This window comes from Glycine max, chromosome 15 (genome assembly GCF_000004515.6).
Source record: "Glycine max cultivar Williams 82 chromosome 15, Glycine_max_v4.0, whole genome shotgun sequence".
Lineage (NCBI taxonomy): Eukaryota > Viridiplantae > Streptophyta > Magnoliopsida > Fabales > Fabaceae > Glycine > Glycine max.
Genome location: NC_038251.2, coordinates 6,504,394 through 6,523,539, shown reverse-complemented (window position 1 = coordinate 6,523,539; position 19,146 = coordinate 6,504,394). Strand labels below are relative to the sequence as shown.

The following is a 19,146-nucleotide window of genomic DNA, read 5'->3' as shown; positions in this document are numbered from 1 at the left end:
AAGTGTCGAATTGAATATAGTTTGTAATTTTAATTTATAAGATTTATCTTTTGAAATTTAATATATAAATTTTGTAGCTACAATACACAACAAAGGGACTGTGTTTTTTTTATACACTTACATAATTGTTTTTTAGATTAATAATTAGTTATAATTAACTCAAAGAACAAAATTTTTTAGAAATACTTTAGAATCTCATAGAGAGAAAAAAATGTCCTAATGATAGTTATAAAAACAAAGCAAATAAAAATAATTAAAACTAAAAAAAATCAAAATATGTGCTTTTTTGAGTGTGCATTACTTTGATGAATTTAGTATAATATTAGCTTATTAATAAATTAATATTTACGAGGTCATTTTGAAACAACAAAAACTAATATGACCCGTGCAATCTCACAAATATCATACTAGTATATTAAATTTGAACTTCATCCAATATAAAAATTTGTATCGTATTGTTGATATCTAAAGATTCTAATCTTATTGTTATGTTCTTATTGACCATAAAAAAATAGTTTAGACTTTTATAAAAAATATATTTAGCACTTAAATATTAATTCATTTAACAACAATGACCTTAATAATTGAATATATATTATATTAGGAGGAGGAATCAAGTTATTTTAAGAATAGATTTCTGAGAATTATTTCTCTTTCATATTATTTATTTTCTTAAAATTTAATTATTAAGATTAGTTATTTATTATAATCGATTTTAAAAAATAAAGAATGAGGATGAATAATAACTCTTAAAATTACTCTGTAATTTGTGCCCTCTTTTTATATTATTTACTTACCTACCTATAAAACATGCGAAAGCATGCAAGTCACCAGTGGGGAGACTGGGGCACCATGCTAGTGTTTAATAATTGGAGGAGTGTAACTATCAATTGCCCAAGTGAAACTCACCTTTAAAAATCTAAAATAACTTGTTGGGCTATGCTATGGTTTGGATATGGGAATCCGAAGGCCCAACCAAATAGAAAAGGGGTAAAATCGTAAAAAAGACTCATTGATTGCTTCCGGTCGAAACGGCGCGTTTTTGTTGTAGGGAAGACCAAAGATGAACTGGGGAATTGACTAGTGCGGCGCGCTCCTATTATCACCGTAGACGGCGGAGGTGGCGGTGGTGGTGTAGACACGGCGTGACGGCGATCTCTTGAGGTTGGTCTCTTTTCTCACACTCTTACTTCTTCAGTTAGGTTATTCTTTTTATAGTCACTTTGGGGTCATTTTCATCCATTTCGTTGTTTCTGGCAACATCTCATCGTATCGAAATTAGTTTTCGATGTTTACATTCAGATTCGATAGATTTTATTCAATCCAATAACATTTTGTTTTGATTTTTGTTGATAGATAAATGTTGGTTGAAAGAGGAAGAAGAAGAAGAGTTGTATTGTAGAATGAGCCAACCAACGGTGATACTTGCCACTGCGAGCTATGATCACACTATTCGTTTTTGGGAGGCCAAGAGTGGCCGTTGCTACCGCACCATCCAATATCCTGATTCGGTTTACCTTCCTTCTCATTTTTTTTTTAATTTTTTTTTCCAATTTTGTTGGTGGTATTTCAAAATTTATATCATTTTTAGGCTTCTCAAATCAAACCTATATCTAATACTTTTCTGAACACTAGATTATGAGACACGTTATTTCTAAACATTTATATGAAACTGGAAAACAAAGTTGAACTTGCATAAACTTTCTATTGTTCCATTTGCAAGTGAATAGCTCTGCTGTTGGATGTACTATGCCTCTATGTTTTAGTGTTAAAATTATGGTATGCTTAAAAGTTTTCTATTTCAGTGTTTTTGTGTATGCCTATTGTTAGATGGTGGTTGTTGCTACTAATATATATCAAGAAGAATGCTTCTTTTTTTTTTCTTTTTAATTCTTGGTGTGTTTAAGGTCCTTAGCTCATGAACTTCTTTTGTCATTTCCATTATCTGCTTTGTACAGCAAGTAAACCGGCTGGAGATAACCCCGGATAAACGCTTCCTGGCTGCAGCTGGCAATCCACACATACGACTGTTTGATGTTAACTCAAATAGTCCTCAACCAGTTTGTCTTTCTCACCTGATACACTTGCTGCAAAATAAATCATTTATTTTCTGGTTCCCAACAATTTTTGTTCCTGATTTTGTGGCAGGTAATGAGCTATGATTCACATACCAATAATGTAATGGCTGTTGGGTTTCAATGTGATGGTAATTGGATGTATTCTGGCTCAGAGGATGGCACAGTTAAAATCTGGGATTTGAGGTGAAGTAGATATACAGCATGTAGTGTAATAAGTTTGTAGTATGACTTATGCCCTTAAGTTCATTCTTGATAATCATTGCTTATATGTGATAACAAAAATGCAGGGCACCCGGTTGTCAAAGGGAATATGAAAGTCGTGCAGCTGTAAACACTGTTGTTCTACACCCAAATCAGGTTATGTTTCACCATTTTTGGTGGATATACAATTTATTCCTGGCTTATGAGTACATTAATCATTAACATGGTACAACAAGTTAGAAGATGTAACAATTAATAACAATAATTAATGCAAGAATCAGATTAGTAGCTTGGACTGAATTGGCCTTACGGCATACTGGTTTTAGGTTTTTAGATTTTATTTTACTTCATTTAACTGCTTACCACTTTTATGGGTTGATATAACTATTGATTTATCGATTGATGTTTATTTAGATCTGGATTATGACATACTTTCAATTATAAGTGCTTATTTGTTTCATAGCATTTCAGTTGAAGAATGGGTCATTGGTGCTCTTTCTTCATTGATTATGGTTCCTTAATTTTTGCAATATCCAGAATACTCAGATTGCAGTTCTTATAGTTTCTTGCTTTGTGGTTCTCATTGATTTTTTTTCTGGTGATCCTACAGACTGAACTAATATCTGGTGACCAAAATGGCAACATTCGTGTGTGGGATTTGACAGCAAATTCATGCAGTTGCGAATTGGTATTAGTTATGACCTTTTTTTATTGAATATGGATATCACTGTAGGATCAAGATTCAAAATATTTTCTATCCAAGAAAAAAATCCAAAATAATATTTATTAAGAATGAACTGTCTAAATTATAAGTCTTGTAGTTCTAACTCTATAGGCATACACCTTGCAAAAGCACATGATGCTTCTCTTTGACCTCCCACATGTACTCTAATATAGTAATATGCATTCAATTGTCATGCTTCACCAAAGGGTTCTTTCTGCAGCAATTATATGTCTTATAGGTTTTTTTATACTTTTGCCTTTTGGAGAAATGTAATTCCCCAATTTCCTTGTTCTTAGGTTGATAGTCTTAATTCCTAAGAATCAGTGGATCTCATTTTGTCCTCTCTTTTTTCTCTCATCTTTTGATAAAATAATTATGGTTGAAACATTATTTTCAATCTGTGGAAGAAATGTAGGTTCCAGAGGTGGATACAGCTGTACGCTCTTTAACAGTAATGTGGGATGGGAGCTTGGTAGTTGCAGCAAATAATCACGGGACATGTTATGTGTGGCGCTTGTTGCGAGGGACTCAGGTTGTACCTTCACAAAAATATTAAAATGAGATTACCCTCATATCAAACTTTACTTATTTGTCCCAGTGGATTATGTCTCTATGCAGACAATGACAAACTTTGAGCCTCTTCACAAGCTGCAAGCACACAAGGGATACATCCTCAAATGTCTTTTATCACCCGAGTTCTGTGAACCCCACAGGTTATAAAGATTATGCTCATATTTTTGCATTTCTTTTATTCCTCATCATCTTATTAAACCCAGACATGGCAAAGGTCATGTTCAAGTGAACAGGCCAGTGGTTCAACTATTGGAATTGTAAAACAATTGCAAATAAGGGTCATAGGTTAAGGGTCTGTTTAGGAAAAACTAAAATATTGGCACTGAAATTTTTTTGTGATGAAAATGATGTGCTGAATTGAACATGAGCTCCTTCAACGTAAATGTGCGCACATGCTCACAACCTCACACACACATGCTATGTTGATGAGTATAACTGTATAAACTCTGGGAGACTATGACCCCTTAGTTAAAAATCTTCTCCTGTGTGCTTTTGTTCTACAATCAAGCAAATGCAGTGAAGCTCACCTTTTGTTCCAAGTCATATTCATGGTCCATTGGCATGAAGCTGGGTTTCACTGCACTTGCTTATTCAATATGGTTTTATAGTATTTAAATCCCTATAGCTGGCAATATTCAAGTTGTAACCACAGTTTAAATTGGAAGCATCAAACATGTAATAGCACCCCTAGCTGGTTCTCTAAAATTTGTCTAACACTGTTTTACTGGATGGCTGTGTCTTGGTCTAAGCATTTTAATATATCCGTCACCTTTGCTGGATAAGGGACCAATTCAATGTTCCAGCCCCAGTCCTGATAATTTCATTGTCAATAAGTATTGATATGCCTCATTGTTTCAGTAAGATGTCAATATTTCTTTGTTGGTGTTATTCTTTTAGGTACTTGGCAACTGCATCTTCTGATCATACTGTCAAAATATGGAATGTTGATGGTTTTACCCTAGAAAAAACTCTTATAGGTAATTCATGAAGTCTTGTGATTATCAAATGCTTTCTCAATTCCCACCTCATTTCCCAAAATTTCATTTTCCCTGACTGAGGCTGGCTGTGCTTCCCAGGTCACCAACGCTGGGTGTGGGACTGTGTCTTCTCCGTGGATGGCGCCTACCTTATTACAGGTACTAACTTGGCAATTTTCAATATTTATCCACTTAGTTATTGCCATTCAGCTACCAGATACAGAAACAGGAGAGTAACTTCGAAGTGATGTTATGTAAAAAATTTACACTGTCACTCCATGATATTTTTGACAGCAAACTAGTCCTTGCATTATCAATTGTGTATTTGGACGGGCTGCAATTATTGTGCTTGATAGTCATGTAAACAGATCTGATCTTTAGAATTTGTTAAATCATCGTTCCATCTATTTAAGTCACATATTGTCGTTGCAGCTTCCTCTGATACAACTGCGAGGCTCTGGTCTATGTCAACTGGTGAAGATATTAAAGTTTACCAAGGGCATCATAAAGCTACAATTTGCTGTGCCCTACACGATGGGGCTGAACCCGCAACTTCCTGAGATAATGGTCATAAAGTTATTTTTCTCCATCAGCTACATCTTGTTTTGTAAATAATAATCTGCCTCTTGATCTTTGAAGTTTACTATAGTTCTTTGACTTTATGCACGTTTAGTCAATAAGAATCCTCTTCGTGGATGATATACGCTGTCCGGAGTAATCTAAATTTGTAACATGAGAATATTTCTAATATTATTTGTCAGTAATTTCTCAATTAGAGTGCTCTTGTCAAATAGCGTGGATCAAAACACAAATAAATATTTCATGATATCACTATGCATCATTTTTCTTTCAGTAAAAGTTATTGTTACTTATTTTGAATTTTGATCTCTAAATTCTAAGGTTTGGTTTGATCTTTGCATTGTATACCAAGTTAGTGGCCGATCATCTTTCTAAGCTGAAAGTGCCTGGTATACCAGTTGTTTTGTAATGTGCAACTTTAACCAATTGAGTAGTGTTATTTTTTCACGATTTTTTTAAACTTATTACTTCATGAAAACTATCTAAGTTTGAGATTCAGTTTTATTGGCTTTTATTTTCCTCTGAAAATTGATGTTACAAAATGTACACAGATGATGTGGCCAGGGTAAGATGTCTTTCGAACATAAAAGGGTAAGGTAAGTCTTATTTATTATTTAGAAGGATATTATGGTAAAATTTAAAATTATTCTAATGTGAAAGAAACTTAAAAAAAATTAAGTTAACAATTGTTTTAAAACAAATTAAATCTATTTTATTTTGATTTAACAGGAATATTATTAAATATTGTTGCCATGTCTATATATGAAAAGTTGGAAACAAACAATGAGAACTTCTTTTATATAAACAATGAGAACTTCTAAAGCAAATGAAGTTACTCTACGAAAATATTTTAAGAGTGATGTGGCATGAACTAATCACCAGGCAGTGCTTCATTTGTGTACATGATATATGATCTTACTGCTTCGTGGGTGTTATTTACATGAGATTTATCATTACCGTGCCTTAAAATAGTTAAATACCGTTACGAGTCCCCTATTGCTAAAAAAGATAACTTAAAGGAAAGTCACAATTGAAATTTATATAATCTCTGGTGGGCATTAAGGCATTATATTTACATAGAGCTTTGCATTGCAAAACTTGAATACACAAATTAGTAATTAATAATTCAACAATGCACAGTGTGGAAATTTATATAGGGTTAACATCTTCTCATTCTTTCTTTGTTTCATCTTTTATTTATTTTAACAAAAACACCTTTTTAAACATAAATTGGTTAACTTACCATAAACACCTTTTTCCTGATTATAAATCACTTAACTAACCTTAATCTTATTTAAAATGGTTTTGTGGGGGATATTATACATATATATTGGCAGTGGTATTGCTAGCTGCTGGCCCTGTGTGTGTATTTCTCGCTAGGCTAATCTACTGACCAAAGTAATTTCATCTCCCCAGACCCCAATTTAACTTATGTAATATTACTTTCTATTTATTCAACAATATGGTTTACGATAATTGCACTAATTATTAAAAACTTCATTCTTTCTTTGCATTACATTACATTATTGAACATGCAAAAACGTTTTCATCACTAAAGGATTGATTGGGATAAAGATATTGGGTAGAGTATTGAGGAGGATAACTATACATAATAACATTAACATCTTCATTGCCTTTTTCATTATCACTCCCTTCTCTTTTGGGTTCTCTTTTATTGTCTTCCTTAATGATCTCCACATGCTTTCCCAGTTTCTTCTTCACTTTTTCAACAAGTTTTGTTGAATCCATCGTTCCTCTGACCATGACCCGTGATTTTTCTTTGTCCACTTCCACAGAATGAACACCTACCCATATTAGCAAATTAGATGCTAAATACGCTGGTTTGACAATATAATCAATCAATTATATGCCATCTTGGATATTAAAGAACTCTGTTGATTATCTTGATTTATTTCAGTTTCTTTTTCTTTCATTATTCACGTACAAAAAGTCTCAGTACAAATGTCAAATTTCAATGAACAAGAATATCTACCTTCCATTTCCTCAATTTTTCTCTTGACATCACTTACACAGCCTTCGCAATGCATATACATCTTAAGCACCACAATTTTGATTTTAGGCTGCTTGCAATAATAATATATAAGAATATAAGATAAAAACATGTAATATAAAAGAGCAGTGAGAAAAATAACAAGAAAAGAGAGCAATAATAATAATAATTAGAAAATTTTAAATTTACACCTGTTCCTTTTTCTCTTCGGCTTTTTTCTGTTTTTCAGGCTTTGGTTTTGGTGAAATTAACTCAACGTTTTTGCTGTATTTCTTTCGAAGTCTTTCCAAAACCTTCGCTGGATCATTCACAACTTCTCCTTTCACAGTGACCCTTTGATGTTCTCTATCAACCTGAACATGCCTCACTCCTAGTCATTGCATAAACATCTCATTTGTTAATTATATAATATAATATAATAACAAAAACACATAACACACACATCCATAATAGATATCTAAAGTGAACGAAATATTACCAGCTAAACCTTTCAAGCACTTAGAAATTTGGTTCGAGCAACCTTCACAATGTACGAGTGCTTTCAAAACAACAGCCTTGTCTGATTCCTTCTTTTCCTCCTTGTTCTTTTTTTGGGTGGAATTTTCCTCCTTGTTCTTCCACAAAGAAAGAAAACAAAATTGACAATGTCAAATATGTAATTTTCTAAATAAACTAGTAGCTTATTGATCGATGACTTGAAAATAAGTATAACGCATACAGATAAAGAGAAATGTGACTTTCATACTTGAAGAATAAATTGCAAATAATAAGATCGACTAAAAAAAATGTACACAAATGAATTTGGAAGTCAATTTTGCTTACATTCCTCCCCATGGTTCACACTCAACTACGATGGAATGATGGTTCATGCCTTATGTATATATACTAATCATATTACACCACTTAAGGATATATATTTATTGTCATGACATACATAGAAAGATGGAAGAATATGGAATTTGCAAAACTCACAATTATATCAATACATTAATGCTTTAATGCTCAATTAAAACAAATCTAGAAGTTCTAATTTTGTCGTGGTACTATAATACATATATAGGTTAGATTTGGAAAATTTTAAAGAAGAATCAATACAATAAAAGGAAGAAATAAATCAAGGAGATTTCATGATATAAGTATCATATAATAGTATTTTGCAAAACTGAGCTTCTTACAGGTTGTATATCTACTTCACCTTAAATCCCAGATCTTAACTGTGCCATCCTTTGAACGAGGTTGAACCAGAATGCATCCAATTATCATTACATTGAAACCCAACAGCCATTAATATTTGTATGTAAATCATAGTTAGCTCATCACCTGCCACAAAATCAAAAAACAGAAATTGTTTGAAACCAGAAAAGAATTTTTTTTCCGGTTTTACCAACCAATGTGAGATTTTTTTTTCCCTTACGATTTTTACCCCTTTTTTGTTGCCCTTATCCGAACCATAGTCCAAAAAGTTATTTACGATTTTAAAGGTGTAGTTTTACTTATTGACCAAAAATAAAAGGCTAGTCTTATTCTTCAATGTTTTAAAAAAGACAGTAAATTAGTAAATGTAATTTACGACCTAACCTGTGATTTAATCAATTATAGTTAAATATATGTATTTTTTAATTTTGATAAAATAATATGTTAATAAATTAAAAATGTTATTAATTGCACTTTAAAAATGTAGAAACCAAAATACAACCATTTTGCTACAGAAAATTGAAAAGAAAATGAGAAACACCGCATCACAGCAAAGAATAACAAAAAAATGTGAAAGGATAAAAAAAAAACGTAAATCCCTCTGACTCTGCTTTAAAGCAATATAAAGTGGCAATAAAGTACTGATTTTATTTTACGGATCTTTTCAAATCTTGGAGACTATTGTTTTGAGATAGACCATTTCAACTAGTCACACAATTAATTTATGGGATAGATTAGTCAATTGGGTTTGATTTATAGCTCTACTTGATTTTTAAATTTGCCTAACTTTAAAAATTATGAACTGGAGTTTAAAATAAAGTGAGTTTATAAAGTAAATTGAATATTAAATTTAATTACAAGTGCATAATTCTATAATCAACAACATGAATTTAGAAATTTAAAATATTGCACAGCCAAATGAAAATTCATATGATATACCCATAAAAAAAAATTCTTAAGTTAATGAAACAACTATATGCACCCTTCAGATATATCAACCAAAAGGAATTACGTCAAATAAATTTTCGCCAGGAGGTATGCATTAATTAAACAGTAAGGGGTCTAGTATGAACCACATGTAACAGTATAATATATACATTACATAAAGATAAGCTGTTACATCATTTCCATTTGATATTCCGTTACCCAAAAGGGAAAAGAAACTTAACGGCAATATCAAAACCATAATGGACAAAGGTAATTAAGTTATCAAGTGGATTAATTATCATTCATAAATAATGATATACAACGAAAGCTAGCATACATTTAATTTTCTGGGTTCGTTTCCTGTTACAGTGGCTCATGCTACAAATTGCAAGCAATATCAGAATTCCCATTCTGCTAATTAATCCACTATAACCTTGACCATTCCTTGCTAATCATTAACTTGTGAATTGTGATCCGAATGGTTCAGCTTGCTCGAGTTTTACTTCTACATTTTTTGTTCAAAAAGTGTAGTGTGCTACCCATGCACATTAGCAAATGTATTACCATAATAACTTCTCAGATTTTATCATCTAGAACACTTGTGGTTTTTTACTGATAAATTATCTTTTGAAATACACTAATTTTCAAGTCTTACTGATAAGTTTTATTTTTCACATGATTTGGCAAATCGATATTTGGGTAACTTTAGAATTAAAATACTATAATTGACTGTTTTACTTTTTTAATTTTCACCATCAGATGTCTAAAAAAAGTTATGCAAAAGTAATATTTTGTTTTTAAGAAAAATTGATCCAAACTGAAATAGAGTGAAGATGTGGAAGGTCCCACATCGATGTGTCTCTCTTGAGATGCAGGTTATATATTTGTGGAAAAAATTCACATAGCCTCAATGCCACTGATTTTAAGATAGAGTCTAATAAGATTTATATTAAAATTTGTGTAGAAATCTTTAATATTATTTACACAATTTTTTTTCCCACAGAAATCAGACGTACAGAAATGTGTATATAACTATATATAAAAATTTTGATAATTATTTTATTCACATCATAAATAAGTTTAACCATACTTTGTTATTCTTTTAAGCAAATGATTAATTTGTTAAAATTAAGATTAAATCATTCATATAACATCCAAATTCAACTATTATCAAAAATAATTTTTAATAAAATTTTACTTATTTTTCTACTCAACTCAGATTAGTCATGATCGATATTTTCAGATAAATCAGAACATTAACACCAAAAATACTTTATTATTCTTTTGAGGAATCAAGTTATTCCCACACATGAAAGTTTATAAGTTCTGCGAGTAAATGTACAATTTAGTTACCGAAACAATTTGTTATATTTTTAAGAAAAAAAATAGAATTAGTTCTGCAAATAAATATATAATTCCGTTAGAAAAGTGATAACTTAAGTTGATTTGATATTTAAAAAGATAAATCAGCTTGCCCCTAAAACCCTTAAAGCCAAGCATTCTATTAGCTTCTTAATATGTCAAATTCATGTCAATTTAATCTCTAAACTTGGTCAATTTCAAATTAAAAAGATTAATTTATTATTAATTGAGTGATACAAAGATTAAATTATGTAAGCATTCATAAACTTTCAGGCATCATGAAATTGAGTATATACCTTTAGTTGTGCAATTGCAATTAAATTGCTATGTAATTCCCTATGATGCTTGACTCAAAACTCGATCAACTAGGTGGTGTTTTCATATATATTTTTAGCATGGATATTACAATCTTGCATTCTTGCTTATATATAGCGATAACTATCTCCAATATGATTGATTACAACCCACAAACAAAAAAACACAAATTATATAACTCAAAAACATATAAGGAAAACATGGTTATTCAAGCATACATACATGGACCAGTTGTTTAATATTGACAAAAGATGTTTATTCCTTGGCACTCTATGAGGTACCATTTTCAATTAAAAGGCAAATTGATGATCACTTTTGGAACCTTCTTTGTCTTTCTTCTTTCCCTTCTTCCCTGGCTTCTCAACCTTGTGGTGGTGGCTCTCAGGAGGTTGATCAGTGAAATCAGAGATATCCAAATGCACACCAGGGTCATTGGCTTGGTAGCTACCACCAAGCATGATGGAGTTGTTGATGGCTTGGAAGTTGCTGTTAACAAAGGTGCTCAATGCTTCAGGCTCACCATGAGAAGTTTTGGCTGATTTTTCATCCAATTCGCTTCTCAGTGTTGCACCATCGTTGGTTCCTGCGAGGGTAATGATCCTCATGTCATGTTCATCCTCATTCTCCAAATGGTGGGTGGAGCCTGGTTTGTGAAAATCAGTGACACGGTGGGTGATGGCAGACACCATCTCCCTTATTTCCCTGTCCAAATGCTTGTGCTTGTCGCCTTCAGCAGGGGGAGATTGACTTGACTTCGTTGATGATTCTGAAGGCATATTAGTGAGGTGATTGAATGAAATTTTCCACTTAATAACAATTGTGTGTATGGTGGTACTTGGTTGTGACTTGAGTTCAAAATATGAATGTGGGGTGTATTTATTTATACTACACAAGAGGAGATGGAGTTATAGTTAAGTTCCTGTGCGAATAAATTAAAGTGGATGGAATGACTTGAATGGCAATAAGAGGATCAGCAGAAAAAGCTAAAGAAGGATTCGGGATTGCTTAAGAAGGGGTTAACTTCTTATGCTTGTCTGATGCTTTCTTATGTTAATTTCTTTCTGTCCCTACCATTTCCAAGGGAAAGAATCGGAGACTTATTAGACTTAACCGACTTTTTGTTACCCATCCAAAGCATCAACACAGGAACAGAAAGCCCCAAATACCATCTCTAGTTTTACTCCTATCAATCAAGGGACGTGCAAGTCAAAGACTCGCTATTCTGCTAAAATAATACTAATAAATAGTCTTATCATCAAAAGATAATTACTTTATCTCAATCTATCTCGTTAAAAAAGGCCTAACCTACAAAATCTACCAAGGTTCAACATTTTAGGTACAATTATAAATCCAAGTCAACCTACAAAATCTATCATGTTAGTCCCTAAAATAAAGAAAATTCAAAATAAATTATCATCTTAGTCCTTGAAATAAAAGAAATTCAAAATAAGTCCCTACGATGTCAAATTTCTTAATTTAATTATGCTTATTATCACTTAAATCATATGACTCAAAAAATTAAAATATTGACAAATTACACTTTCAATTTTTTTTTAGAGACTAATATATCAATGTTATACACTTTCAGATACCTAAACGATATTTTATCCTTCTATCCATAATGATCAATTGCAGATTGCTCCATCCAATTTAAAAGATTTCATGTTTGCATGAGCTTGACACATATCACGGTGCATGAAGGTGAGCTCCCAAGGAAGGAATTGAGATCGAGTATAATTTGTGATCCCCTTGCATGTTTCTTTTGCCGATCATATTCAAACTTCGCCTAAAATGTATACAAAAGGACTAACTAGCGCAATGAATGCTAGAAAATGAAATCTTGGAGAGGAGGAAAGTCACCATACTAGAAATACTAAAATTATCTTTTTGCAACTGTATTTTCTGTACACAATTAGAAATCAAATCTTTATTAACACACATGAAGAATTTTGTATTTTACTGACTAAAAAATTACATTATAATTCATATTTCACTGAATCATTTTAATTATTTAAAGAGGAAAATAATATTTTTTTTTATTAAAACCTTTATATAAAAATAAATTTAAGTTTATCAAATTTTGTCAAGCAATATTTTTAATTTTCAATTCTAATATTTACTCCAAAAATGCATTTATGTTAAACTTATTTTATATTTAAAATAGTTTACAATTAGAAGATTATAAATAAAATTTGAAGAAAAAAACTATTTGTGCTTAAAAATGAAACAAATCCCAAAATCAAACAAATATACTCTTAATTTGATAATTAAGATATCAATAAAATGCTGCCAGGAAAGATTATCGTCTCTAATTCTAAGTGTTAGAAGGTGCTTATCATATTGTAGATTTTAACTCTGAACTATTAAACGGGTATATGTGATGATGTAACCATATCATATATTTCTGTTTTCTGGTTTGTCTATGGATCGCATCTTGTGACATAGCAAGTCCAGCTATTAATATATATATATATTTTTTTTTTGCTGTAAAAAAAAAAAGTGCCTTTCGGTATAAATGAGAAACAGGGTCTTCCAGCTCCCACCTTTGCCTTTATTCCATGATAGCTGATAAACCTTATTCAACTCACATGGTTACTCGTTTAATCCATCAAATTGAAACAAACTAACACAAGAAAATTGATCTCTAATATTAATAGAGCCCAAAGGTGATGTCTTAAAATCTAACAACATTTATACCTGCTATTGAATCCAATCAGATATTGATATATGCTGCTGAGAAGCATTTGTATTTCATATAAGCCATGCAATCATATTTTCATTGTCATCTCCATTTCCCTCTATAGTGAAAATCCAAATCTATTTCAATGCTAAGTAAATATTCTAAATTATAACATGATTTTGGATTGGTTTTCAGGCAGAGACAAAAATCTATGAAGATTAATCAAGGATTCTCTCCTAAAGCTTAAGATGTTAACTGAAGGCACAAGATTGAAGTACAGACCAAACTCTTACACGACCAAAAATGAAAAATTTATAGGGTGTGTATATCTTATATCAATGTCAATTTTTTTAAAAAAAATTGAAACAAATACTTCCTAAATTTAAAGCATGTCTTAATTTTAATTCATTAAATTTAATAATAAATGAGTACTTATTTTAAAAAATATATTAAATTATTTTTTGTAAAGTATCTTGCTAATTGGTGTGAAAATCATTTAGTGTAAAAATCATAGAAAAAAAATTATAAATAACATAATTTTTGTCTATAATAAAAAAGATTTTCACTTTAACCTTCTTAATTAGTGCTGAAATACTACGCTAGCATTTGTTTTTTTTTTAAATAATCTATAATGATAATAATAATCAAATAACGATTGACTGATTATTAGCGGGTAACGTGGCAGAACAGAGGGGGACATGTTCGTATCACTGTCAGTTATAATTAATTTTTGAATGAAGACGCAGAGGATAAGATTGGGAAGTGGATCCAAAAAGCACACTGAAATCAGAATCTGGAAACCGGTAGCCATTACCACTTGTCCACTTTGGCGGAGTGGCTGCGCCGCTGTTATTACCCAATACTACCGGCTACCCAGGTCAGCTCCCCTTCTCTTCTCTTCCCATATTTAATAAGCGTTGAGATCTACAACCAATACAAACTCAACCCGACCCGAATTCATTGTAAGAGAAATGATACTGGTGGCGATTGTGGCGGAGGTGCTGGAGGAGTACACGGCGTTGCTGGCGAGAGTGCTGGAGCAGGTTTTCCGTTCCGCCCCTGTCCCTCGACGGGTTCGTTTTCTCATCCTCCGAGCGCTTCCCTTTGTTTCTTCTCGTCCTAGGACCATTCTGCCCCCTCCTACCCCTTCCTATTAGGAATTATGGTTCTCCATCTTCATTAACACTGGAATTGATACATGTTACTCCGTTTGGTTTAACCACTCACATATATATATGCTTGTTTGTGTACCCCTTCAATCCTTTGGTTGTTAAGCGACCTTAACCAATCGGATAGAATCACACCATATACTCTTGTGGGAATATCGGATTGGTTAGTGGTTGATAGATTCCTATAATAACAGAAATGCTTAACCTAGAAAGAGGATCACACTTAACACTTGAATGTTCTTCAACTAGGTCTAATTATAACAATTATTAGTAATATTTTGATTTTAATTTTGAGTTTGAGCTGCATGCAATGCATTCTTTGGATCAACTCTGTAGTCTCAATTCCCAGTCACTCATGCTCATGGCCTGCCCTGCATCACTCTAGAAACTTCTTTCACCTCTTTAACTAATTATTATTATTAGTTTAAGCTCTCAACTAAATGAGATGTAATATTTTTTTTTTATCCTCGTCGCGCCATAATAAATGTCATAAAAATTGTGTATAAATATAATTATTATTCTAATGAAATTATAATTATTATTTTCAATTATAAATAATAATGAACACGCTGGGTCGCTGTGGAGCGGTTCCAAAATCGTCTATTTCTATAAATTATTGTTTGTTGGCGTACATTCGGTGGGCTAATCCTCGAAAGTACTACATTCATAATGATAATTGTAGGCTTGTTAGCTAAAGAAACTATCTTTAGTTACTAGGATTGATTGATAAAATAATTTAATTTTCCTTGTCGCGTTATTATTGGAAAATAATTATAAACAATATACCCTACATTAAATCGTTGTCATCTGTATTTTTTCTTTTTAAAGTAAACGATGTGATAATATGAATTTCAGTAGTGTGCTGTATTGTGTGCATATGATAATACAAATATAGGATTGGATAATACTAAGAAAAGCTATATAGTATTATATATGATATTGTCATTGTCATCCATGAAAAAAGCTTCATTTTAAAGCCATGATCAATACTTATCTGTCGGAGCTCCATCCATTCTTCTGATAACATTATTAATATCGCATATCCCGTAAAAGAAAAAGAAAAAATAATCAAAAGTCGACGTCATAAAAGTGCAGCGCAGATGCTCACTTTGGGTGGTGGCACTCAAAGTAACGTTTTGGAAGCTTTGGTTGAATGCTGGATTTGCAGTTTTGCACTATTCATTTTAAAAAATTAATAACTAGTATTTTTTATAATTTTTTATATATGTCAATATATTTTATTATAATTTTAACTTTAATGATTAAAAAAATTAATAATTGAAGTTGTTTGTTATTCATTTATTTAATTTTTATCATAATTTTTTAAGTATTTTTTTATGGTTTGAAATCTATTTGATCAGTATACTTAACACATTATTTACTCCTTATTTACATATCAAACTTTTAAGGCTTCGACTTGGGCGTTCGGTACAAGATTTTATTTTATTTTAATTGGAAATCATGATTTTTTGGGAATCATAAATCCTCACAATTATGGTTTATAGGAATGATTAAAAATTATTTAATTTGTCATAAATATTCCTAAAAATATTTATGTTAAGTTTTTTGCAAATCAAATATTAATGATATTTTTTATCAAAAAATTTAAATGTTTATCAAATTAAGTGATCTAATAAGAGTAATATGAAATTTTTTAATTATATTCACCACAATCAACTCTTTTTTAACTTAGATTTCCATCCCCTCCCATTTGTGGGAAACTCAATAGAACTCAATTAAAAAATGATTTTCGAGAATAATTTTTAAAATATGCAAACATAAAAATTTAAGACTCTTAAAAAAAAAACTCCCTACCTAACACCCCAAAAAGAATTGGATCTAATATCTTAAAACAAGAAAGAAAAAAAAAACATTTGTCTCAAGTCAAACAGTCCTGTACCTTGTCGTCATCTTCACCCACAAGAAACGCCTTAGAGGTGGGTATGGTAAAAGAAATTTGAAAGGATTGCCCCCACCCACACAATTCAACCACCATTACGTTATCTAACACACAAGCAACCTTATTTAGGGTTGTTCATCACATTTTCTATCTCACTAATTTAACTCCTCAAGAGAAACTTTACCTGGTTCAAGCTTAATAAATTAAACTTAGTGTATATATTTTAGATTATTTTGGTCTTTTAAAAAAATATAATTAATATAACTTCTTAATTTAAATAAATAATATTTAGTCTAACATGATATTATATTAATATTGATATTATTTATCATAAAATATGTATTATAAAATATAGCTTAATTGAAGTTATATAATTTTTTAAATTTTACGAATCATGCATATTGTTAAGATTAATATATATACTATGCTAACAAATTATATTAACCAAGTCCAGTCCCATATATAGTTGTGTCAAGTTTGAGTAAAGAAATCTTTTTGAAATGGATATGGAGACAAATAAACTCACCCTAACTAAAAGTGTAAGTGATCTAAGTTGGATCGTTTTTGTCTAATTTAAAAACTAACCTAATGAAATGTAATTAAACTGGATTAGGTTATATTTGTTGTTTTTTTGAGCAATTTAACCCGAACCAGTAGAGTTAGTCCTGGTTGAGTAATAAGACTGTCTAATTAAAATAGTAATTTTTTCTAGAAATTTGAAGAAAAAAATAGAAAAATGAAGTAACTAATTAGTTCAACTCATTCAAAATCAAGACATTAAAATATGAAATATGCAAAAACTAGCTAAATATAAATAAATTAGCAATCATACACAATAAGACTACATTCAAAATGACACTGTACCCCATACAAGAAGTTTATAATTACTTACAAATAGATCACTTCAACTCAAACACACTCAGAAATTTGGCATGTTATTAAAACCTCAATGCATGTCTAAATTAAAATATAAATCGAGTTGTTCAAATTCAATATTATCCCAAGAAAAAATACATTTCCACCGTAGAAATAGTCACATACCATAAAATTAAAATAATAATTGTTTTATGTTTTATCATTAATATTATATACATATAGGATTATTTGAGTTAATTGAGTTTAAAATTCATTAACTTACCACCTAACTCAATTATAGTCGGCTCAGCTAAAATGAATCTGCTCCTTCTTACAGGTTACAAGAGTCATGCTCCTTCTTCACGTGCCACAGCTAGCACCATGAATCAAGTTGAACGTCCCATCCTCCTCTCAACTCCATCACTCAACCTTTATCCCAAGCATTTCTCACAATGCCCATTCGCATGTCATTCTCCTTAGTCCTTATCTCTCATAAAAAGCATAATTAATTAAGCCCATTGCTGCTTCACCTCAAACCTGGAAACATGTTAGGTGCACCCAGCAATTAGGTGAATGGATAAAATTGTCCTCATATTAAAAAAAATAATTTTTTCTTTCGGAAGAAGGTTCTTTCGGTAACTTCCTTGAAAGAAGGTTCTTCCGGAGAAGTTACCGAAAGAAGTTCTTTCCATAGCTTCTATCGGAAGAAAGTTCTTCCGATAAAACAAATTGTTCATCCGGAAGAACCTTTTTCCGGTAGAACAAATTCTTCTGGTAGAATAAATTGTTCTATCAAAAGAACCTTCTTTCGAAAGAAGAAATTAATTTTTTTAACACAAGGACAATTTTGTTCCTTTACCTAATTGTTGGATGCACCAACAATTTTGCTGGGTGCACTTAGCATGTCCTTCAAACCTGTCACCACACCCACCTCCAAACCCATTCTGATATGAAGACCTTCATTAGCCATTCTCATTGAAAATTAGCCACTGTTCATAACACTCTACGTACAACACTGTATAATTCTCGCTACTCTCAGATATTGTACAAATTGTAAAGGTTCACATATAATCGCATTATCTAATTGGAAAATGTATGCTTGATGGACATTCAATATGATTGTTATCACAATTTTTTATTAAAACTCTTTCAAACTTTCGTAGAATTTAAACTAATTTTTATTCTTAATTGTGTGTTTGTTGAATTATCTTTTAATTAGTGTTAATTTCCAATCAAAATCATCATTAAAAATCTGATTTTTTATTCTTTAACCTTAGTTGACAAGTTATGAACAAGAGTTTGATATTACACGAGTCCTTCCAAAAAAACAATATATAAACTTTTTATTTTATGTCACTTGTATAATTTGGTTTACTTGTCAAATTTTAATTAATGATAACAGTGACTTAAAATTTTATTTTTAACAATGTTCAAGAAGTATGTTTTTAATTTAGATTTGCAAAATTATAATTATATATTTATCATGTTTTATGAATTTTTATATATCATATCCTATATATTGAATAATCATATCACCTTATCAGATATATATCATATCCGATACACGTATTGTATTTGTGTATCATAGGTTGCAAGTGTCC

General features: G+C 31.0%; 4 protein-coding genes across 4 annotated transcripts; 2 read left to right on the top strand and 2 right to left on the bottom strand.

Moving 5' to 3' along the window:
* The first annotated feature begins 883 nt into the window (after positions 1–883).
* LOC100781599 (protein LST8 homolog) lies at positions 884–5,526 on the top strand. The gene is made up of 11 exons (NM_001255070.2): positions 884–1,164; positions 1,357–1,511; positions 1,959–2,060; positions 2,149–2,261; positions 2,366–2,435; positions 2,890–2,967; positions 3,419–3,535; positions 3,622–3,716; positions 4,474–4,553; positions 4,653–4,712; positions 4,986–5,526. The coding sequence occupies exons 2-11, from the start codon at positions 1,404–1,406 to the stop codon at positions 5,111–5,113; spliced, it is 951 nt and encodes a 316-aa protein (NP_001241999.2). The 5' UTR covers positions 884–1,164; positions 1,357–1,403; the 3' UTR covers positions 5,114–5,526.
* A 1,111-nt stretch (positions 5,527–6,637) lies between these two features.
* LOC100792769 (heavy metal-associated isoprenylated plant protein 8) lies at positions 6,638–7,977 on the bottom strand. The gene is made up of 5 exons (XM_006597422.3): positions 7,966–7,977; positions 7,622–7,757; positions 7,335–7,513; positions 7,126–7,213; positions 6,638–6,937 (listed from the first exon to the last, which is right to left on the bottom strand). Exons 1-5 carry the CDS (start codon positions 7,975–7,977, stop codon positions 6,651–6,653), a joined length of 702 nt encoding a protein of 233 aa, XP_006597485.1. The 3' UTR covers positions 6,638–6,650.
* Positions 7,978–10,983: 3,006 nt separating this feature from the next.
* Positions 10,984–11,805, bottom strand: LOC100792242 (uncharacterized). Its single transcript, XM_003547130.5, has one exon. The coding sequence runs from the start codon at positions 11,715–11,717 to the stop codon at positions 11,232–11,234; it is 486 nt and encodes a 161-aa protein (XP_003547178.1). The 5' UTR covers positions 11,718–11,805; the 3' UTR covers positions 10,984–11,231.
* Positions 11,806–14,372: 2,567 nt separating this feature from the next.
* Positions 14,373–15,323, top strand: LOC106796026 (uncharacterized). Its single transcript, NM_001364659.1, has one exon. It carries the CDS (start codon positions 14,593–14,595, stop codon positions 14,776–14,778), a length of 186 nt encoding a protein of 61 aa, NP_001351588.1. The 5' UTR covers positions 14,373–14,592; the 3' UTR covers positions 14,779–15,323.
* Positions 15,324–19,146: the final 3,823 nt, after the last annotated feature.